This window comes from Phaseolus vulgaris, chromosome 8 (assembly GCF_000499845.2).
Source record: "Phaseolus vulgaris cultivar G19833 chromosome 8, P. vulgaris v2.0, whole genome shotgun sequence".
In the NCBI taxonomy this organism is placed as follows: domain Eukaryota; kingdom Viridiplantae; phylum Streptophyta; class Magnoliopsida; order Fabales; family Fabaceae; genus Phaseolus; species Phaseolus vulgaris.
This window is the reverse complement of record NC_023752.2, coordinates 4237000-4261310: the sequence shown is the minus strand read 5'-3', so window position 1 is coordinate 4261310 and position 24311 is coordinate 4237000. Positions and strand designations below refer to the sequence as shown.

Below are 24311 nucleotides of genomic sequence, written 5' to 3'. Positions count from 1 at the left end.
GACAAATCTTATACTTTTTTCTTTAGTGTAAATGCTTGTATAGCCTTTTTTTCTCTCTTTTTTTTAAATGTTTATTCTGAAACCGCATAATTTTCAGACACACATGAACACGTAAAAACAAAGTTTAATGATCACTAAATCCAAGTTTGTTTGTCTAAACATACATTAAGAACAAAAAGTTAAACTCAGCAACATTAGAAATAACAAAGAAGCTTCCTAATATTGTACATTTCTTTACGAAATTTCCTTGATGATACTCTCCAAGTCTTTATGTTGTCTTGTCCTGGACTAGAAAATAAAATCAAGATCTAAGCTTCTATATACGTATATGAATTTCATTCAATTGCACAACATGTACCCATCACACTTCTACCCTTCCAGTTTCTGTGGTGCATTTGCAATAAACTTCACTAATTTGTGGTTCAACAGAAGAGGTATCTCAACTGAGCCATTCTGTGATCCTCCAAAGTGCACTTCAAATCTTATGGCAAACTTTGGAACTACACAAAGAACACCCTCCACCACCACCTCACCTTCATCATCCACCTTGGACACTTATGAACCAAAAGGGCATCACGAGAAGTTGTACACTGATTTCAAAATTTACTGGCCCTTCAACATGCCCTTGACTTCAGAAGCTGCAGCACTTCGTGTCATCAGAAACTTGGAGAACCTTGGCTTATACTACACACTCTTTGTGTGGATCATTCTCTTCGTTGTCCTCATTCCTCACCGTAAGATGTCATTGATTTTGTTGGTCATCATGACCTATGTGACAGTCCTTTACTGTTTACTTCTAAGGGCATACCCCAAATCAGTTTTCCTTCACAGAAGCATTGATAAAAAGTTTGTCTTGGCTTTGCTAGTGTTTGCAGCAATAGTGCAGTTGATTTTGACTGAGGCTGGGATTCATCTTGCAGTGACTTTAGCTTGTGCTGTGCCTTTGGTTTTGGTGCATGCAGTTTTGTGGGTTAGTCACCATGCCTTTGATGATTCTTGTACCGAAGAAGTGGCTTCTCTTGGTGCTCATAGTAGATGTACATGTGGAGCTAAGGGTTTAGAGAATGTTTAATGTTTGATTTTTGGTGTACATAATGGTTTTAAATTGCCATTGCAAAGTGGGTGTGGGGATTCTTGCAAATTAAAAGGAAAAATGTTCATAGTTATAATCTCTATCTACTTATATCTAATTTTCTTTGTAGATGATTCAAGTGACCTTTTGAATTTTTAAATTTTGAAAAAAATAAGGATTTATATAGTTTTTGGGTAACCGGTGACTTATATGGTGTAAAAAAATAATTTTAAAAAATAGTATATATTTTTTTATTTCAGAAATGAGGATAACAAAAGTATGTGCTTGATTTTAACTATTTTTAATATTTTAAAAATTTATAAAATAATTTTATCAATTTTGGATAATTAAAATATATTCGTATTTGCATTAATTTTTTTATTAAATAACTTATACTAAAGCATGCGATTTCGAATACATAAAATATATGAGTAAATAGTCCATGTGGTGATAGAATAACCTAATCATAATAGAATCCGGCTTCTCTACATCTTGGGAAAAACTATAAACAACAGTAAATAGTTCAAATATTTAAGATGTTTTTTCTAAAAAAAATTGACCACAAATATTTAAGATAATATTTGTTTAAATATATTTTTTAGTCTAACCTTCATTTTGAAAAGACTGTTTTGCTAAGGTTGATTTTTAAAATTTAGATATTAAAATCTTTAATTTTTTTTATAGGAAATTTTATAGGTTCTAACCTCCAAATCCAATGTATTTGAATGGACCTCACTTCAAATTATTTTATTTTACAAATACTTTTTTATATAAGAAAAATTCGAATTTAGTGAATTTTAATTTTTTTATTTGAATAAAATATTTATCACAAAATTCAAAAAAGTGATTTAAATATTAAATAATTGTTAAAAATTCAAAAAATATCAATAATGGTAATTTTTTTTAATAGATTTTGATTGATGTTATCCTTTAATTTTGAGTCATAATCTTAATTTTTTTTGTATTTTGTATTTATAATTTTTTTCCTTTCAATTTACACTAAACAAGATTATTTTGAAGTTATGAAATGTTAGATCGGATGAGACTTAAGTAAGATAGTACTAAATTAGGCTCATACAAGATCGAAAGTCACCACGAGTAAGAGTCAAGTCAAGTCAACCCGAGCCTAGGTTGATTCGAGTCTATCTGACATAGGTTGAGCTGAGTAAGTCTAGGTCCAAGTCGAACCAAGTTGACTCGAGTCCAAGTCAAGTTGAGTCCGATTAAGACCAAGTCGAGCCTAGTCATCAGAGTCAGGACGAGTCAACATTCATCAAAGTTAGGGCTAAGCCACATTTAAATTGATCCTAGTATGATTAAGACTAGGTCAGTCCTAGCTCGATCAAGATTGGGTCAAGTCCGGTCAAGTCAAGTTTGTCCAGGTCTAGGTTGACCTTAATTGGTCTGAGTCTAGGTTAAGTTCAGTTGTCACAGACCCAATCGAGTTAAGTAAACCTAGGTAAGTTAAGTCGAGTTGAACCGGATTGGTCCATATCCAAGTTGAGTTGAATTATGTCAATCCCACATTCACTCAAATTGAAATGGATCCCTATTCATTAAAGTCAGGACTCATCCATATTTAGTAAAGTTGAATTAGATCTAAGTGAGTCTTTGTTCGATCAAGTCAGACCTAATATAACCTTGGTCCTAAGATGTGATTAATCATATAATAAGGTAACGAAGATATGGGATAGAAAAATACTAGTATTTTTGCAGACATCTATCCCTTTTTTCGAATATAGGGACATCTGGAACAGTAAACAAAATTCATCTCAAAGAAGACTATCTGAACAAACACGTAAAATTCTTATTTAATATTTATTATATAGTATATATATGAATATTATTTAATATTTTCCTTTCTTATTTTTCTGTTGATCTAAATAATAAAAGAGAAAAACTCCCCTTTCAATCCCATTTCCACGTCTAAATCAATGTCCCTACCACAACAGTGAAATTATAGCTAAGTTTGTCAACAAAAAACAAATGTCGGTTCAAAACTGATAAAATGTACATAAACTAAAATTAAAATTATCTAGCAAAAAGTTGCGTTCACATCATATATACTTTAAAAATTCATAAATTGTCTTTGAAAAACACGGTTTGAAGTTTCTATGTAATTTCATCACCACACTAAGTAGTTAAGACTTGTGATCTTGGAAGCTGGAAGCGAAGTATTTGACACTTTCATTTTGGTAATCCTCTTGTATGATCATGGATTCTTGGAGTAATTCTTCAATTCCAGAACAGGTCAGAGAGAACAATGTAAACAAGAACTTCTTGCTTCCAAGAAAACCTGTAAGTTACTCTGCACACCTTGCTTTCTCTCAGAGTTGAATTTAACTCAATTTTGTAAACAAAAATAGTCATATGCTTTCTGCAAGTTTATGCAGTTAATAGTTTCTATGAACCTTTCTTCCCATTAAAACTTGACTCTTTTTTTTTTTTTGCTTTAACTGGCCTTTTTATGTTGCAAATCTCGAAATTACAACAAAGGCAAGACAACCAAATCAAATCATATACAGGAAATTGCGTCGAGGTTCTGCAGGGAGAATTCCAGAGAAACAAATTGAGGTCTCAAACTGTTAATTAGTATATGTTTTCTTTAAAGTTACATATGTGAAGTTTGATATAAAATTGTGCATTCTAATGTCTAGAAGAAGAAAAAGTTGTTGTTTCTGCAATAAAAGTACTTAGTTCTTTTAACTTTAATTCAAGCATGTATTCAATCTTCTAGAATAAAATGTGTATAAATAGATGATTCATTATGATCATCTCTATTTTGTGTGCTTTCTCTGTGTTCTCTTCCCCCTCCCTCCATTCTAACATATATGTGTGTTTGTTTTAGAAGTACCCTACAAATAAGGAGTTACTGAGAACAATAGCGTACTTGAGAACTGCCATATATGAGGTAAGATCACCACCATTATTTCCAGTATTTGATTTTAGTACCTTTTGATTTACATATAGAACGTTGAACGGATGCTGAAATCATTAAATTATATGTGATTTTTGACTCCACATGGCATGCAGAATGATGAAATGTTGCCTAACAATAAAGCCTATATTATTGACGAGGAAGATGAAGAAGAGTGGAGCACACAAAGCGAGGAGGAAAAAGGCCAAAAGAAGCTTTACAAGTCAATTCAAAAGCTTAACAGCAACGACTCTACGTACACACCCACCAAAAACCAGAGAAAGACAGGCAACAACATCGCCAAGGTTAGTTATCTGATCAATTTGCTTGCTCAATTTCTTTTAAAAAAGTACCATCATATTAATAATCTGGACTAAGTACATAGTAACTATATAAATTCTATAGACAAAGTTGCATTTTAATTGCTGGTCTGCATAATCAACACAGTTTGCTGCTCCTTCTTTATAACACCAATACTATATCTCACTACCAATTCTGGTTTTTGAGCAAGATTTGGACAAGATTAGATTACCTCATATAACATAATAATGCTTCCTTCAGAACTACCCTCCCATTCATCAAATCCAGCCACTGGACCTGAATTCTGCATTAAGGAATCTGCATAATTCCATAAAGAAGGCCAGCAACTTCTGTGTTAAGACCGTCCCTGCACCTCCAACCAATTCTGCACCTTCAATCTGCCTTCAATCTTCACTTGTATTGGATCTGGCGCACCACACCTAAGATGACCAATGACCCGATCCAGAGTTGAAGCAGAACAGCTGCTTCAGCTCCTTCCAACTCCAAAGCTTCACTCTTTAAAAAACTTGCAGCACCGTGACCCATCTTTAGACTTGACAGTTATGCAGCAAGAAAGTGCCTCCCCTATGCTGCTTAAGGCACTGGCACAAATCTGCAGCACCTATAGACAAGGCACACAATTGGCTAGAGACTTTACCTTGCTTGTTAATCGAAGGAAGAATCACAAGCACTTTCTCCAGCATTAACAAACAAGCGAAATTGATAGCACAAAGCTGCAGAGAAGGTAACCAGCGAGGACTGATGGCATAGAGCTGCAGAATTTCTTGGAGTCTATAAAGCAATAAACAAGAAACCAGAACCAGCTCCCTGTAGATGACAGCTTGACCCTTGCATGTGGTTATCTGCTGCATAATTCAGCCACTGGGCCAGCACCTCCATTTGGTCTTTTAGTATGCTGTCACAAACAGCTTCATGAACTAAACAAAGTCTACCTTGACCAGCTCCTTCTTGTAGAACAACATTCCAAAAAAAGAATTCACTCCCGCCAGCTTTGTGAGAGCACCCGAGGCACTCCTACACTGAATGACCCTGCTGCACAACAAATACTGTTACATGTTTTACCTTAATATCATGACAGCATCCTTTCCATCAACTCCCTACCTCCAACTCTGCCCATAGCAGTCTATAAATGTCCTCTGCCGTCACAACCTTTCCATATATTTCTGCATAATTATGCAGCACTACCACTTCAACTCAATACTGTCACAACCTATAAATCTTGAATACACAGAATAGTTTTTTTCCTCTGGAAAAGTATTGATAAATCATATACAAATTTAATTGAATTAAGTACTATTCCAAACATTATGCACTTTAGTATTTGATAATTTTTTTTTAAAATACCATCTTAATAAAATAAAGGAGAAAGATGTTATACGAAGTGACACTAGAATTTTGATTGCCCCGGAATAAATATTAGTCAGAATCGTAGTAATTTATAAGACTACAATACTATTTTCTTCCAAAACTTGTAAGACTGATTCTTTCGAATATGGACAGATAAGCAAGGAATGTGCTCTATGTTCTTCCTCTTCCCATGTGATAAACGTAAAAAACATATGCAAAACTTCACAGCGTGGAGGCCAAGGATTAACAAGAAATGATTCTCACGTAAGTGCCTCCATGAGCAAGGCATTCAAACAGTTCTGTTCAACAGAGATAATTTGTCCACAAGAACATCGTGCTGCACTAGCAGTGAAGTTGTATGGAGTTCAAGCAGCACTTTTATCTGCTTTGGGTAACCCTTTTGAGAACATATCCAAATCCACAATAAGCTTAGCAAACATCTCACAGGCACCAACTTTAAGTATGTGGCAAGCCTCTAATGGGTTCTTACCAGCCTTAGTGTGGAGTGGAATGTTCATAACGAGTTTTGTGTACACAATAGTGGTGGTTCGGTCTTTGCCTTTTAGAGTGCCTATTATCTCTATGCTGTGCATTGCTCTTCTGTACAGTTTATCTGTCTTGGTTGCTGCAGCATCAGGATTTAATGTCACGTGTGGCACGTTTAGAATGAGTGGCATCTTATTTGCATGTTTAGGGGTTCTTGGTTTTGCTTTGATCCTTCTTGTTCTGCTCTTGCTTGTGATGTTTGCTTCCTGGAGATGCACAAAACAAGATGGCGGAGCAAAGTGATGAATTCTTGGTGCCTTTGCAGTGTTGTGTTATTATGGTAAATTTTTTGGTAATGAGTTCTTGGTGCTTTGAGTTTTTTTCCAGCCATATTTTTGGTGAAAGACTAATCTCATTTCTAATGTTATTAATAAGATGAATTTAACACACCATTAAGATAGCATATGGGTTCTGCATTATACATGGATGGTGATTATCTTTATGGTTTGAAGGGTACTAAACTTGCACTTACCTTCATATTAAGGCTTTGTACTTTTAAAGTAGGTTTTGCTTCACTCATTATATGAATTTAGCTTTCACTGCCAGTTGAAAGACTTTTACAATTTATAAATCAATTGCAGATCTTTCTACATATAACTTATAGTAAATTATTTATATATCAAATTAGTAAAATTTGATAACAAAAAACATTTATAACATTTTGAAGCATAATAAATAATTAATGGCATGATAATATTTGATAACTTTATAATGTTACAATATTAAAGAGTGAAAGATGTGAATTTTAGATTGGATAAGAGATGAAATTTGAATGATGAAATAAATCAAGTAACTAATTACTAATTAGAAAAAAAGGAGACAAATTAAGACGAGTAACTTACTTTTGATATGAAAAATTCTCTCATGATATTACCATCAGGTTAATAATTTTCTTTCAAATTTTTGTAATAAGTAAAAATATTATTAATTGATTCAGAGGGTAATGTAAAGGCTTTAGTGGTCACGAGAAGTTGGACATGACTTTGTTGATTGATTGAAAACAATCTTCTCCAACGAACTGGTGATTTGCAATCACTCAAATTCTTTAATTTCCTAAAAAAAAATTAAAAAAATTTAAATTTATTTTTTTATCAGTAAAAATAATAAATAAATATGAATCATTTAAAGAATAATTAACTCTTATATATAAAAAAATAAAATAGGACCTCACTCCTTATTTTGTCCCAAACTTACGACATAAACTACCCACAAATTCATACCCGCATAAACAACTAAAGAGGTCCGTCCTTGGCAATAGGATATAACATTACATCAAACTCCAAAATACAAATAGACATAATCGACTCACCAAGAAATTAACCTCCAAAAGAAAAAGACATTTTTTTTACAAAAAAGTACAAGACCTTAACAAACTACGAACATAACAAAACAAAAAACAAGAGAACATAATTTTTTAGCGTCACAAATACTCCTCCAAAAGGTCAAACTAAACTAATGTAAGAAGCAAATGTTCCTATTGCAATATAACCATTTACTCCATCTAGGTAGTCTGACTACTTACAACCAACCGTAAAACACACAATTTCTTCCTTCCTAAAACAAGGTTTTAACAATAAATACCATAGTAAAATAAGCAAAATTATTTAACAGATTTCATACATACCATGCGTTCCAAACACCAGTCAGAATAAGTGAACTCTGCATATTTTTCTTACTAGTAATTAAAGCCCAAACTTTTCTTTGTGCCACCACAAACACCTCTATATGGTCTACTCTCCCATTTTTAAAGACACACCTATTTCGAAGTTTCCAAATTTCACCTACAATTGCAATCCACACCCCTCCCCAAATTCTGGATAAAGATCATTCACAATTTGTAGGGCCAAACATCATGAAGTGTACCTTAGCATCAAAATGGTTCATAGACAAGCATCCCAACCAAGACAAACACAAACTCCAAATTCTCCACGCAACCTTACACTTAAAGAATAAATGACAAACAATCTCCTATTCCTCACCACACAACCCACACAAGATACTTACCCGTAACACTCCTCGTCTCAGTAGATTATCCTTTGTTGTTATGCTATTATTCATCACCCTCTAGACTGTAGTTCGTGCAGATGGGAGAACCTTTATCTTTCAAAATTTCTCAAAAAGAGTCTTATCCTCACCTACCCCATCTAACTTTAAGGATTTATAGGCATATCTCACAGAAATATCACCCCTCCAACTCCAACTGTCCATACCGCTCTCCCCTTCCTTGACTACCTTCTTATTATCTAACAAGAGCAACAACTGAGCGACCTGATTCTCTTCCCACATAAACAAAATTCTCCTCCACCCCAACTTCCACTCCCCCTACCATTGTTCCAACTTTCAGCTTGTACCAGAGAACAACCATGATCTACATCGATCGAATACAATCTTGGATATTTAAACATTAAAGTTTCGTTAACAACCCATTTATCTTCCCAAAATCTGATTTCCTTCCCATTCCCCAATCACCCACTCAACTTTGTCTTCGAAATCACACCCCCACACATCTGAGCTCCACACACTTTTCAGATCTCTCCACCAAAGAGAGTCCTTATTATTTCATAATATGAGATTAACAAAAGATAGTTAAGTTCAATATTTTTCCTCCACCACAAACCAAAATTATTATATAATAATTAAGAAGTAGTAGAAATTAATAAAATTTAATTATGTTTGTAAATATTAGTAGACATGGACGTGTGTTTTGTAAGAAATTAGTGTAATTTTTTCGTAAATTATGATTTTGGGTAACTTTTTTTATGAAAATGGATAAGTTGTATATTATGTAAACAATTTTAAAGTGGAAGTTATACTTATTTATACGACTTTAGGTCAGAAAGATTCCATGTGGATGTCGTACCCCACCAGTACGACTTTGTCAGTTTCATTAAACAGAAGTTGTATGACACCCCAACAACTTTATTAAATATGAACTTAATTTTAGGTAGAATTGTATATGGTCGGTACGATTTCAGTGTAAAACAATATGGTGTAAAACAATACAATTGAAATCATACCACTCTTGTACGACTTCAGTTGTATTATTTTACAATAAAGTCACGTAGGACTTACCTATTTTTCATTTAAAAGAAATTATCTAAAATTGTAATTTGTGAAAAAAATTGCCCTAGTAAAAGATGTGTGTGGTAGATAACTGTATTATAAATTCTCCATCCCAAAAGTCCAAGAAATCACACAATTGGAATTGTTGAGATGACTTATTAAGAACTGAAATTTTGAAAAGATGCATTTGAGTTGTCCATCTCAATCGGTTGGACTTTATTGGATGGAACCACCAAGTCAACACTAATATTTAGCAAATTACATGAACAGTCTGATCTATTTATTGCAAAGTGACCTTGAAAAGCCAATGCGATTTTATTAATGTTGGAGAAATAATTTTGAAACAAATAGGTTAAATAGGAAAAAGAAAATGGAACTAGTTGACAACACTTTGGTATCTTCATCTTCAACTTGAAGATATTAATTGTACACACAGTAACCACATATGGATGCATTTGCATCTTTTTATTACATCCATATATTTATTCTTCTTGCAATACTGTAAGGATATCAATGATTTTCTTCTCCAAAAAAACTCATCCATCATGTTTATGAAACAACACCAAGAGAGGCCTAAACAGTAACAGTGAAGACTGAGGCCACAAAAATTTAAACAGCATCAAAATTACTCTCAGCAACACTTTCCTCATGGCCAGTGAGAGGAACCATTTCTCCTTTACCACTCTCAACCACAAAGGCATCAAAATTAGCCCACAAAACAGCATGGAGCAAAACTAAAGGCACACTACTAGCCAAAGTCACTGCAAGATGAATACCTGCCTCTGTCAAAATCAGCTGCACTGCAGTTGCAACTGCCAGCAAAGCCAACACAACTCTTTTATCTATGATTCTGTGAAGCACAGCAGAGTTGGGAAAAGACCTCAGAATTAAACAGTAAACGGTTGTGACATAGGTCATGATCACCAACAGAATCAAGGACACCTTACGCTTAGGATGAGGGTTATGAAGAGTATGATCCACACAAAGAGTGTGTAGTACAAGCCAAAACTCCCTATGTTTCTCATGATGCGGACTCCTGCAGCTTCTGATGTTGAGGGTATGTTGATGGGGCAGTAGACTTGGAAGTTGGCATAGAACATTTCTTGAGGCCCTTTTGGTTCTGGTTCATGAGGCTCAGTGGATGGTGGTGAGGAGCTAGGTATTCTCTGCTTGGTTTCATAGTTTGCCATGGCACTTGAAGTGAAAGTTGGAAGATCAAATAATATAAGAGTTTTCTTCAAAAAACGTCTCACAGAAAACTAGTAAGATAGAATATAGACTTGTATATAACTTTCAGATGAGTTTAACTTGGACCAAATTGATGCATATATAGAATATGTAAAGAATAGCATTAAAGAAATTGCTCTCAGAATAGGTGGTTGACTACAACTTTGAATTTGAAGACTTGAAAGTAATTTGCGCGTTGAGGACTTAGTCAACTAATACCATAGAATACAAACTTCACCATAAAACTCTATTTGTTGTTAATTTTTAATTGCCTAGTTCTAGATTGTAGTAGATATATTAACATTGACATCACATTTTCTATAGTATTGGTAATTAGGGAGAAACAAAAGTATTAGTTTCTGAAGGTGTATGTGGCTATTGGATTAGTCTCAAGATTTGGAATTTTTTTTTAAATCCTTCAGATTAGTTTGAAGATTACTTTAGTACAAAGTAAATATAATATGGTCTAGGCCGAAACGTCAACCAAAGGTTGTATCGAAAGTCTCGACCGAAAGGTTAAATATAAAAAGTAAATAAGTAAAATTAAATTAGTTATTATAGCAAAGTCAATAAGATGAGTCCAAATATGCAGGTGTGTTTTCAAAATGTTAGGTGCAAAAAGAAAAGATCCAGGTAACTTTTAAGCCCAATAAGAGAGCCTTATAAATAGATGTTCAACCCAAGAAGTAAGTAAGATTCAATTTATCTGATGAACATAAAACTATATTTGATTTGGCATCGGAGCGCCTTGCAGGTACACACCCACCCCACCACCCCACCAATGACAAATTATGCCGTAGATGGAAGACTCATTGTATCTTCATATATCTAACTTAAAACTATGTATTCTCTTGGAATTGTATTCTTCCAATGCAATAAAAATATGAAATTTTCTTGAAACTATATTATTTTAATATAAAATATTTAGTGTTTTATATTTTTTTATTTAAGTGTTTGAATTAGGCAGCTTGTAGAAGATTTGGCAAGCAACGAATTGAAGTCAATATGGGGACCTTCTTAGTACTTACAAACGTTCATTGAATCTAATGACACATATATCATTAGTGTAACACTATTTTTTTACAAAGATAAAATAATTTTATAAGGTTTTTTTATTAAAATAAGATATTACTTTTAAAATTATCGAAGTGACAACTCATACTGACGACTTTATTAGAAAGAAATTGTATTATAGTTACACAATTCTAATCACAATAATAAAATTATGACATAACTTTAATATAAAATTAGATTTCAACTGATATCACCTGGTGACCAAAGCATTCACACAATTTCTTTAGAATAAAATTGACATGTTGAAACAACTTGTCCATCTTAATAATTCAAAAAATTTGATCAATTTCAATAAAAAAATCTTTAAACTTATTCACTTTGATAATATAAAAAGGAAAATAATTTATATAATTCTTGAATATTGGTTAGATTTCTAAAAAATTTAAGTATGATTTTAACACAATTTAAAAAAAATACATTAATTTTCTAAAATTCAAACTTTATTGTTATTATAATTAAAAAAATAATAAACAAATCCTTGTGAACAGTCATGAAAAACACTACTCTAAAAATAATTTGGAACATACTTATGCACATAAATTTTTATTGTCAATTTATATAATTCATAATTATATAATATATAGATCTGTGTTCCCGTATTCTACATTTTAGAAATTTTATGTATCTCTGTTCGCGTCCGTGTGTGCGCTACATAGCAAAGCAGTAACGAGTAATTCCATTTTTTCTCAATAGATTTAATAATCCAAATTTTTTTATACAACTACATTACAACTCTCAATATTATTATTTTAATATTTTTTATATTATTTAATTATAAATTTATTTTTTATCATATATGTATATATTTAAATCTATTATATAAAAAATTGTATACCAATTTTAAGATTGTGAAACCATCATTTCCCCTTGTTCCTTCTCATCTCAATCGAAACAATGTCTAGAATCTTCAGTTTTTTAGAAAAATATCTGAAATCTAATGTTCTGCCAAAAAGACATGCTTCAGAAAAATATCCATTCCCTTTGTTATCTACCAGTTAGGCATGGAAAACTCTGTTTCATCTCTCTCGCTGCGTTTTCCTCCAAACCCAACGCCCAACTTTTTCCAAGTCTTGAGCTTTAGACCTTCCAAAACCCACCCAAGAAGACCTCCCAGATTCACCACCCCCAGAAAGCAGAGGACCAAGAAGGTAAAACCCTTCACCGAAAAGGACGCGTTTCCATGCTCCTTACCCCTCCACAACAAAAACCCAATCTTCATCTACAAAGACATCAAGCGTTTCGCTCGCCAGAACAAGCTCAAGGAAGCTCTCACCATCTTGGACTACGTGGACCAACGTGGCATTCCCGTGGATTCCACGACTTTCTCTGCTGTCATCGCCGCCTGCATACGTACCAAGTCATTGCCACAAGGGAGGGAAGTTCACATCCATATCAGAATCAATGGTCTCGAAAACAATGTTTTCTTGCGGACAAAGTTGGTTCAAATGTACACCTCATGTGGGTCGTTGGAAGAGGCGCAGAAACTGTTTGAGGGATTGCCCTGTGAGAGTGTCTACCCCTGGAATGCTTTGCTCAGAGGCACTGTGGTTTCTGGGGAAAGACAGTACATTGATGTGCTTAAGACTTATGCTGAGATGAGGGCATTGGGGGTTCAGCTGAATGTGTACAGTTTCTCCAATGTGATCAAGAGCTTCGCCGGCGCATCGGCGTTTTCGGAAGGCTTGAAGACTCATGCGCTTTTGATTAAAAATGGATTTGTGGACAACTACATTCTTAGAACCAGTTTGATTGATATGTACTTCAAGTGTGGGAAGGTTAGGCTTGCTTGCCATGTGTTTGAGGAAATTCCTGAGAGGGATGTTGTCGCGTGGGGGGCGATGCTTGCTGGGTTTGCACACAATAAGATGCAGAAGGAGGTGTTGGAGTATGTGAGGTGGATGGTGAAGGAGGGAATGAAGCCCAATTCGGTTGTGATTGCAATTGCGGTTCCTGTGATTGGGGAGGTTTGTGCGAGGAGGTTGGGTCAGGAGTTTCATGCTTATGTTTTGAAAACGAAATCTTACTCTAAGCAGGTACCGATTCAGTCTGCTTTGATTGATATGTATTGCAAGTGTGGGGATATGATTTCGGCAAGACGGGTTTTTTATGGCTCGAAGGAGAGGAATGTGGTTTGTTGGACGGCTCTGATGGCGGGGTATGCTGTGAATGGAAAACTAGAGCAGGCACTGAGGTCCACCATTTGGATGCAGCAAGAAGGATTCAGGCCTGATGTGGTCACGGTTGCGACTGTTCTTCCAGTCTGTGCACAGTTGAGGGCTCTGGAACAAGGGAGGCAAATTCATGCTTATGCTTTGAAACATTGGTTTCTGCCTAATGTGTCTATAACTTCTCAATTGATGATGATGTACTCTAAGTGTGGTGTTGTTGAGTATTCTAGAAGATTATTTGATAATATGGAACAAAGGAATGTGATTTCGTGGACCGCCATGATTGATTCATTTATAAATAATGGACATCTGTGTGAAGCACTTGGTGTGATGAGGTCAATGCAATTGTCAAAGTACAGGCCTGATTCTGTTGCTATAGGAAGGATGCTGAGTGTTTGTGGTGAACTAAAACTTGTAAAGCTTGGGCAGGAGATTCATGGGCAGATCTTGAAAAGGGACTTTGCACGAGTTCCTTTTGTTTCTGCAGAACTTATAAATACGTATGGTTCATTTGGAGATGTTAACAAGGCTAAGTTGGTGTTTAATGCAGTCCCAGTTAAAGATTCTATAACATGGACCGCTCTTATAAAGGCTTATGGATATAATGAATTTTATCACGATGCAATTAACCTTTTTGATCATATGAGATCTTCTCCGAATCACTTCACTTTTGCCGCCATTCTATCTATATGTGACAGAGCTGGATTTGTTGATGATGCCTGTAGAATCTTCAATTTAATGCCTAAATATAAAATTGAAGCATCTAAGGAACACTTTGCTATTTTGGTGCAACTACTTACCCGCAATGGTCAACTAGAGAAAGCTCAAAGATTTGAACAAATGAGTTCTTTCTTGTAGAAGAGACAACAACACCTTTTCCTTCTGAAAGATTTATAGAATGAACAATTCAGAATCCTGACATGTAACTTTTGTCTCAGAATTTCTGAGTTGTCATGTATTTGTAATTTTGTTCCATACTGTACGGCTCATAAGATTTTCTTTGAGCTTCTCTACCAAATTAAGTGTTTATATAATTCATACATGAATTTGTAGTTTTTGGGAATCTGGTGTTTTAAAAATTATTTGGACAAAAGTAACCTTATCAGGGTTTCAAATTGCAATTCACGCCCCTTAAAATTTTAGAACCCTAAAACTTCAGAGTGACTATCCCGTGGTTGAATGCATCACTGTCATTTGCCATTATTGTTTCTGTTCCTTACCTACACTGTTGATGCATCATCTCCTCCTTTACCACCACCATTCTTTGAGTAGCTTTGCATGGTTGAATTTTTGGGATTTTTGTTAAAATTGCCAAAAATTCAATTGGAAATTGGAATATTACATCATTGGTCCATGTTCTGTCTTGCAAGTTGCATCTTAGATACAGATAATCTTTGGTGTTTGTTGCGCCACACTACTCATTCAACTTTCTCCTAATGATGTCTGTCCAGCTTATCATAACTTGCTTGATAAAAGGCCAAAGTTGTGTCGTTGTAGTTATTACAAGTATTTACGCTGGATTGCTAATACCGTTTGTGATTCTGCCCTGTTGACGAATCTGGGCAGCCTAGTTAGATGAAAGTAACCACGAGTCTACTCATTCTTCACCCACTGACACCGTAGTTGACAAAATAACAATAGATTCCAGAGTGCTAGCTGTTCTAGCAAACAAAGAAGCATTGTCAAGGGAAATGACAAATAATCTGGATGTAAAATTTGTAAATCTGTTATTGTTTTCCTAATTACTATTGGACAGATATATGTCGCAAGTTAGCTCATTTACAAGACTGAAATAATTGTGAATCTATTGCTCTGTTTCTTATAATAATGAGCAGCAGTGGAATATATGTATGTGACAGTTTAGCTTATTTTATGGGGCTGAAAACCAGTTGTATTCCATTATAATTAACAATATTTACATAGGAATTCTCCAGTAGAACACAAGTATTTCCCCCTACAATTTTCAGAGCCGGACAAGCATTAGCTATGGTTCCTGTGAGTGAGAAAATCAAGTGCTGAGTTTGTACAGCACTAAACCATTTTGTGTGTCTCAGTGGAATCACCTTTCAGGTACTTAAGGAACTTGGAACAGGAAGTTACGATGTTATGAAAATCAGATGATGTGTGATGTTAAGTTGCGAGTTTCTTAGAACACAGATCATATGAATTATGTAGACTTAAACATACATTATTTCTTTCCTTACCTCTCGAGGCACACAATGTCCTATAACTTATGGGATTACTTTATATGCTCAATCGTAGACATATAACATAATGCACTTAAGGCATTCGAGTTCCTTGTGATTATTTTAAATTTATGATCCCTGTTTGACTCTACAGGGTTTTTAAATTGTTACCTAGGATAATATGATTAGTTTATTTAGTCCAACTTTATTGATATTTTTGTATGGGTGATATTCATTGCGTAACTTTGCCTTGCGCATTTGGCTTATTTCAGAAAGAAGATTGGTACATCTGCATTGATTCAGTATACTTTTTGTATATAATCTGGTTATAAGAGTCATATGTTGTAATGCTAATAGCATTGCTAATTGCCACATGATGTGACCTATTGGTGTGGGCAGGATAAATTGAAAACATTAGTAAACTGCAAGATTCTCCCCTCAACAGAAGAGAGGAAGCCTTGGACAGAGTTTTGGGTGCCCCATGGTTATTGATCTCAGCACCAAGCCAAGTAAACATGATAAGCATCATTCTGAACCAGGCAGTAAGAAGATTACAAGCCAAAGCTTAAAGAGTATGTTGAAGGTGTCGAATAAATTAATACAAGACTGATACACCATTATCATTCGTTAACAAGACATCTAGTTCATATGAATCCAACTCCGTATTTGGCGAGAAACAATGTCATTTTTTGTCATCTTAATTTACAAAAATCAAAGTGACAGGACGCGCAAAAAACCTCAGTAAAAGCCATACTACAAGGTTTCAGCTCTTGCTAGAGATCTATTCCATATAAGCTATTTCAACAAGTGACATAAGATTAGAATTCATGAAATTCGTCAATTCCATTTCAAGGAGCATATTAAACAAATTATCCCGGAAAAAAAGTCACAGGAAAATGCTGCATCCAACTGTTGCTTGAAAACTGCTTCCAACACAACTTAACAACATTCAACGTCTTGACCCAGACTCAAGAACTGACCAAACAATTGTCTTACTTATCATCAAATGAATACTTTCTGTATTGCAATTTGCAAATGCATATGCTACCCAAAATAACAGGTACAAAATACATATGAAACGACCCGATCCAGGCAATTGGAAAGAAAATGTGTCAACTGCAGTGATCGCATGCAAATTATCAAATGAATGCAACTTATGATGACCATTTTTTGTGCGAAATGCAACATCCTCATAGACCCCTGTGATATTGCAACAGAATAAGCAAAATGTCAGAACAAATAGAAAGCAACACGTGGAATAAAATCCAGAGGTTTACATGATATAATATTATAATATGCTTTTGATCAAAATGAAGTTCCCACGTGGCCACCAATATTATTGTAAGCCACATAATAACATTTTCAGTTCCAAAGTCAATGAAACCAACTTGAAATCACGGCAGAAACAAAATCACTAGCATGAGTTGATACAAACAACCAAAATATGCTTTTTACATTTGATGGAAATTAATTAGTCCAAGAGACTAGAAGTTGCATGTTTACCCTTCAAGCCTTGCGTCAATTATAAATTAACTTTATCAGTAGTTTGTAAGAAGATGTGCCAATTCAAGATTTTTCATGTAGGATACCATTACTTCCAAACTTTAAACTAACTAGTGAACAAATCAACAGATCCCAAATTAATATCTTCAAGGTTAAAGATTGCAGGCCAAATTGATCTCTTATGCAAAACTATATATATATCACTACGTTCAGAGAGTGGGCTATATCGATAAGTCCACGTGACATGGTAAAATCCACCTTATTTTGATTATTTTACAATGACATAGAGCCATTAATAATCCTTTTTAGCAAAGGTTACGTGTGGTGTGTGGTCGTGTCTTACATTTTGGATACTAACCATCTCAAGGTGCACGAGTCAAAATCTGTCTGCTTCATAGCTTAAAACAATTCATGTCATTGAGGGGAATTTCGTTGCAATTTATCTAAACATCATGTACTTAAAAAGATTACTTGAAAATAATATGATGCAGAGATAAGGTGCAGATTTTAGTAATACTCTAAAGGATAAAATTTGGTCTTTTATATAAGCGCTAAATACCTGACTTTCTTGATCAAAATGGCCTTAAGTTTCTTAGAGAGATCCTCAGACCGAATCCTTTGGTGCAAGTTCTTTTGGGCTAAAACACGCTTCTCAGAGTTTTTGATATGGAATCTTTGCTCCTGCTTTATCATCCTCTCAATCCCACTTCCTTGCATCTTACGCTGCATCAATCCCAATGCCATTTCCAAGTTCCCATCTATGACTCTCACTCGTATGCCTCTGCATTGTTGAAGCTGCTGCATTTGATGATGCCCAATATTGAAGGGTTCAGTTGTGAAACCTGAAGTTCTGAATAAGCCTGATAAACGCCTTGCCACGAAGTTCATATCTTACAGATAAGAATGTGCTTACTCCTTCTACTCTTCCTTTTACGAGCACTAGTAAAAAGCAAGGAGGAAAAATATTCAATTTAAAAAAAAAATCTAGTTGTATTGTTGTTGACACAACATCATGCATAAAAAAGGAGGTCAACTATAATTTTTTACATTTTATAAATTTTTTGGGACTGTTGAATATCTTGTGGTTAGGGGTGTCTACAAGTAGGATTGATTTAGTTTTGCAGAAGAAAATCCAAATGAATCCATTCGGATTGTAGTGGTTTCCTAAGTAAAAGAAGACCAAAACAAGCATATCAATTATGAAGAATCTGCTGTACGTCTATGGACATGAACTTCAAGCCTGTGACTAAAAAAGGCATGACATAACAACAATTACATCTAGATCTTTCAAATGACAGAACTTGCCCTTACCATTAAGCATCAGGTATGCCCATATAAATTATGTAAAGTACCCAGGCACAATTCATGGACAGATTTCAAATCACATAATGTTTGAGAATTTTCATATTGTCAAATAATCGTAATTTTCTCAACATAACAGAACTTTGTCGAAATATCCATTACATTAGGCTACACTTAGGTATTATTATTTCCCTAAAGTGCAATAAGCATATGCTGAAATATATTGATTGAATAATCGTGTCATCCTGATGTATTCTGGTTTTAAAAACAAAGAAAAACACGCAAAACAGTTTCCGAAACAAAACGGACCAGCCACTATTCTATCAATCATAAAAACCACAATGTCACACCAGATGCTCATAACTGAATCACAGAACAACACTATATCACTGCAACGAATAGATTAACTCTAAAATCAGATAGAAAAAGAAAGGAAACAGGGGAACGAAATGAAGAGGTCGAAGAATTTACCTCTGGTCCTCGTCGGAGAAAGTGACGTCGTCACGAATAGGGCTTCGAAATCGAATATGAGATTTTGGAGAGAACGTCTACTCAGCTGACACGACGTCGTATAGAAATGGAAGTATCAGCTCACCCAATTGAAAATAAAACCCTAATTTGGAGGACGAATGAAAATTGTAGTGAAGCCAAACGGGGAATGTGAAAAAAAGATGACAAATTTGGAGTGGCCAGGTTGGTTATTAATGTTTGGAACAGGTCGTTGGGAATTTTTTAATTTTATTTTAGTGAATGTTAATTAATATAATGAATAAATATTCTTATATAAATTATATATCATAATTAAATCTATAATAAGTACACATTTTAATATATTAAATATATTCTAAATTTATGATACATAATTTATATTTTGATATGAAATATTTTTAATTATTCTTAATTTCAAAAATAAACTCAATTAACAAATAAAAGTAAAGATAATAGATTAAGAATTTTGTTTTAAGATGGTTTTATTGAAAACAGAAGTCATAAAAGTTATTTTCAAAGAATTAGTCCAAAATTGTGAAATAATTATTTTAATTTATATGTATAGCGTTTTCTTTTTTACATCATTTATTACATTATATTTTATAATTATGCTGCTAAATATAAAAAAATATTTAGGGAATAAGGAAGGACCATTGACCAAACCATAAAACTAAAACATGATGAAACTCATTTAAACAAAATAATTTGTGTTCTTGTCAATTTTATTATTGATGTACCATTCCATCGAAACAAATAAAATAAAACATCAGGAATGTTTTATAGGGAGAAATTTAATTAAAAGAGGTAAAAAAAAAAATAGAACAAAACATTAATTAGACTTGAAAATATGAGATAAATTAAAGGTCAATTAAATTTTAAGTTCTTGTTAAAATTTAGATATTTTGAATTAAGTTTTATTAAAAAAAAACTCTTTTAATTACTCAAAAGTTCTATATTTTTTAATTGGTAATTTTTATAGGAAACGAGTGATCATAAGTGTTATGTTAATAAAAAATGTGTTGTTTATATTTATACAAAAACAATATATAGAAATTACAGGATAAAATAATAATCACGCACATATAATCTCTCTTATTAAGTTAGAGGAATGATATATTCACAAATTCACATTTTTATATAATTATATTATAACTTTCAATATTATTATTTTAATATTTTTTATATTATTTAATTTTAAATTTATCCTTTATTATATATATTTATTTCTAAACCTATTTCATAAAAAAAAATTATATCCCACTCTAAGAGTTAAATTATATATATGAAGAATCATTCTAGTTTTCAGCAACCCATTACATTGACTTTGCTATTCATTAAATCAAGAGTTAAATTTGCATGTCACGTAATGCTTCTAAGTTTTTTATGAATAATAATATATTTGTTTTTTTTAATTTGAAGTTATACTTGAGTCATAGAATCTAATATTTTGATTCTCTAAATTGAGTCCAAAGGAAAAAAAAAGGTGAAATTGAATAGTGTTATCCACTTTGCTTATCATCACTTGGAAGCAGAAATGCTCCTCTGTCACTCTCTTCATCTCCCAATACTATCTTCTTACTCACACAAATCAACCCGCGCTCCCAACACCAGCGGTTATATAAAGTTCCAAACCAGGTACCGCCAAAACCTCCAATACCTTCGAACTTTAACCATAATCGACCCCAAAACCAAACCGGAGGACCTCCCTCTCCCCACCGATGTCGACCACATCCTCCACACTCTCACCTTCCTCAAGTCGCGCTCCTTCTCCGACGCCGACATCCCCCGCCTCAACTACCTCACCCCTCAACTCTTCTCCACCGCCGTCCTCCCCTCCGACGTCGCCGCCGTGTTCTGCTTCCTGGCCGACGAAGTTCAGGCCACCGCGTCGGAGTCCCGCGAGCTCATCCTCCGATGCCCCAAGCTGCTCTTCTCCCACGTCGACCTCTGCCTCCGACCCACGCTCCAATTTCTCCGGCAGGTCCGCACACATGGATTTCGTTTTCTTATTTTGTTTTAAATTATATACATTTTTCTTGCATAAAAAAATGTGATTTTGTAACTTAATAATGTATATAATTCAATGTTTAAAGAATTACAGAGTGCTTTAAATTTAGTTGTGGGGTATTTTTATACTGTTAGTGATTAACCATCATCTTATATTATACTTTTTAAAAGTAACTACTAAAAATGTTGAAAGTATGATTGGATGTAATTATGTTAGGATTCAGTTTGAATGTATTATTCCCGTTTAGTTAGAAACTTTAAAGTAACTAATTATTATAAACAAATTACAATTTTATAGTAAATCATAATTTATAATTGAATCATAATATAAAAACTTTAACATTTTGATTTTATAATATATATATATATATTTTGTATATATTGTATATATTGAAGAAAATGTAATTTCATTATTGGAAATATTTTTTATCTCTATTTTTTTTTTTAATTTTGAAGCTAATATCCAACTTTTGAGATCAATTTTTGGTCTAATTTTTTTTAGTATATATAGTTTGTACACCTTTTCTATACAGAAATCAAAGTTTAGGTATTTAATAAATATAAAAAAATAATACTAATGTTTTAAAAGTTGGGACTAAACTAAAATTAAGAATTTTATGAAGAACTAAAAAGACAATAAAGTCATATTTGCTTGTTTTATTAAATATGTTTTCAATTATTTATTTATCATTTTCTTCTTCTAAATTAACATTTTGTTTTTTTTTTCATAAAGATAAAATGAAAAAATAACAATGAAATTAGTTTAAAATAATAATTTGATCTTAAGAACCCACTGTATTATTTTATAACGTGATATAGCTTGTTTATTCTGGGAAAAGACTGATATAGTTTGTTTAGTTTCATTTAGATTGGAATGCAGGGGCTGAAAAAGCCCACTTACGCACACCTGCTGAACACGCGGGTGCATAAGCTGCACGCGAAGGTTGAGTTCTTGCAGGAGTTGGGGTTTTCTTACGAGGAGGCACAAAAAGTATGTGTAAGGTTGCCGGCCATTTTCCGTTATGACGTGGAGAACAATCTATGGCCAAAGTACGTGTATCTTGTGAAGGAAATGGAGAGGGATTTGGAGGAGTTGAAGAAGTTTCCTCAGTACTTTGGGTTCAGTTTGAAGGAGAGGATTATGCCAAGGCACTTGCATTTGAAGGAGAGGGGTGTTAGGATTCCCTTGAACAGAATGTTGATGTGGGGTGATGAAAAGTTCTACAAGAAGTGGAAGTGATGCCATGCAATTGCTATATTTGCTCATATATAAATCATGCAGCACATTATTTTTAATGCTGAATATTCTAACATCTGATACTCTCCATTAGTAAGTAACAATTCTTAGGAGTAGAATGTATCTGTATCCCTCGCCTTGTCTCTGTTTTGCTTGCATATCAACAACATAGACTTGTGTGCAAGTCTGTGTGGGAAGGTAGACAAATTCTGGGTTGCCAACGTAATGCTTCAGGAGTCTGACCATGTCTGCCGCATTCTTCTTCGCTTGAGACTAAGTGAGATGTTCAAGTAATTTGGAAAGTAAATTTGACATGGTATGGTGCAATTTGACCTAATGAATGTTGGTTTCTTGGAAGCCAAAGGTTTATAGATGCCTGTTAACCTATGCAGTTTATAATTTCTTAGTTTGTTATTCTGATCCTCATTCATAGCGGTAACAACTTGTGTTATATTGTTCTAGCCATTACTTTAGTACATGCATTATGTACTTTTCTTGTAGCTTATATAAATGTATATTAATGAACTTGTATATTTGATCCTATCACAGTGTCAGAGCTTGATTAGTTTCTATTTGTGGTTACTGTTCATGAGCCAACATCTCCTTTGCGTATGATTGTTTTGTCAACACCATCACCCATCATCTTCTCATATTTAATAACAGAAAAACTTTCCAATACGAATTTTTTAATTTGGAAGCAAGTTGAGTGTGTGATAAAGATACACCATCTTTATCAATATGTTGTTAATCCTTTAATGCCTTGGAATGGTGATGCTCCCCACTGGATTTTGTTGAAGAAGTGAAGGATGTACAGCATCTGTCATTACTGGGCTATGCTGTTTGTCTGCTTTTTTGGTGGTTATCTATGCTGATTGCATTCCAATATTCACAACAAGCAGTGCTCCTTTTTGCAATATGTAAATGTTAATATCGGGGTTAGTTTCCAAGAACTAAGGTGTATGTTTAGCATATGGTCTAGTTGGTGGTATCCCTTTTTTGTGGGAATGTATGGTTGATTTGCTAAATTTTTGTAAGAAACTCATTCAAATTTCCTTTTCCTTATTTCTCTTTGGACTTTTTTTGACTCATGTAGCTAATTAAAACCCATGTGTAGGTCATGTTTACTCATATTCTTTAATTAATTTGTTACTCATATTCTTGCATGTGGTCAAATTGCTGAAACTTTTACAAAACATCTCTCTCTGTCTCTAGCTTAAATTTGTTTCTCATGTAACAAACTTAATGTTATTGATTGTTTTCAATACTATTAGGGTATATCAAGTTATAATTTTTTACTTTGTTACTGTGATCATTTGATAACTGTGAGAGCTTTCTGTTGTATTGTTTCTGTAATAACTTCAATACATGTATCATACACATTTTCTCAGCCTACATAAATATACGTTGATGAACTTCTTGTATAATTAAAATCAGTGACATAATTAAATATACCTGAGGACCAATGTCACTCGATTCTCTATATCAAACGTTTACTTATGTAAAACAGTGACATAAAAAAAATACAGGGATTAATATTGTATATGGGAATATAAAGGTGTGATAAAACCTTATTTTTCAACCATTTTTAATGAGGCAAGAGAGCACAACAAGGTTGTGTTAAGTTGTTGTAGATGGGAAATGTGTAAACAGCAGCAGCCCATCTAAGAAGGAGCCTAAGAAGTCCATAAGAAAGAAAAGAGGCCCAGTTTGATGAAAAGGGGAGAGACATTTTGGAGTTTGGAATAAATGATAAAAAAAATATTGTGATTCTTATCCTTGATAATAACACATAAAATAAAATAAAAAATATTATTATGTTTTCATAAGGAGTTTTAGAACTTTTTCATTAGTC

General features: G+C 33.7%; 5 protein-coding genes and 1 pseudogene across 6 annotated transcripts; 4 read left to right on the top strand and 2 right to left on the bottom strand.

The window, feature by feature from the left end:
- Window positions 1-293: 293 nt before the first annotated feature.
- LOC137824263 (uncharacterized) lies at window positions 294-1211 on the top strand. Its single transcript, XM_068629822.1, has 2 exons — window positions 294-734; window positions 867-1211. The coding sequence occupies exons 1-2, from the start codon at window positions 329-331 to the stop codon at window positions 1070-1072; spliced, it is 612 nt and encodes a 203-aa protein (XP_068485923.1). The 5' UTR covers window positions 294-328; the 3' UTR covers window positions 1073-1211.
- Window positions 1212-3117: 1906 nt separating this feature from the next.
- LOC137825189 (uncharacterized) lies at window positions 3118-6606 on the top strand. Of its 2 annotated transcripts, none has more exons than XM_068630864.1 (5): window positions 3118-3370; window positions 3569-3646; window positions 3921-3983; window positions 4106-4294; window positions 5811-6606. In XM_068630864.1, the coding sequence occupies exons 1-5, from the start codon at window positions 3281-3283 to the stop codon at window positions 6444-6446; spliced, it is 1056 nt and encodes a 351-aa protein (XP_068486965.1). In that variant the 5' UTR covers window positions 3118-3280; the 3' UTR covers window positions 6447-6606. The 2 variants fall into 2 exon arrangements, with proteins under 2 accessions (XP_068486965.1, XP_068486964.1); XM_068630863.1 differs by having other exon boundaries at window positions 3157-3370; window positions 3924-3983.
- Window positions 6607-9545: 2939 nt separating this feature from the next.
- On the bottom strand, window positions 9546-10578 carry LOC137825188 (PRA1 family protein F3-like; annotated as a pseudogene).
- Window positions 10579-12439: 1861 nt separating this feature from the next.
- LOC137824289 (pentatricopeptide repeat-containing protein At1g71460, chloroplastic) lies at window positions 12440-14798 on the top strand. Its single transcript, XM_068629864.1, has one exon. The coding sequence runs from the start codon at window positions 12569-12571 to the stop codon at window positions 14591-14593; it is 2025 nt and encodes a 674-aa protein (XP_068485965.1). The 5' UTR covers window positions 12440-12568; the 3' UTR covers window positions 14594-14798.
- Window positions 14799-16745: 1947 nt separating this feature from the next.
- LOC137824288 (uncharacterized) lies at window positions 16746-19437 on the bottom strand. Its single transcript, XM_068629863.1, has 3 exons — window positions 19198-19437; window positions 17984-18363; window positions 16746-17121 (listed from the first exon to the last, which is right to left on the bottom strand). The coding sequence occupies exons 2-3, from the start codon at window positions 18310-18312 to the stop codon at window positions 17112-17114; spliced, it is 339 nt and encodes a 112-aa protein (XP_068485964.1). The 5' UTR covers window positions 18313-18363; window positions 19198-19437; the 3' UTR covers window positions 16746-17111.
- A 1250-nt stretch (window positions 19438-20687) lies between these two features.
- On the top strand, window positions 20688-23002 carry LOC137826489 (transcription termination factor MTEF1, chloroplastic). Its single transcript, XM_068632465.1, has 2 exons — window positions 20688-21196; window positions 22091-23002. Exons 1-2 carry the CDS (start codon window positions 20750-20752, stop codon window positions 22460-22462), a joined length of 819 nt encoding a protein of 272 aa, XP_068488566.1. The 5' UTR covers window positions 20688-20749; the 3' UTR covers window positions 22463-23002.
- The last annotated feature ends 1309 nt before the right edge of the window (window positions 23003-24311 follow it).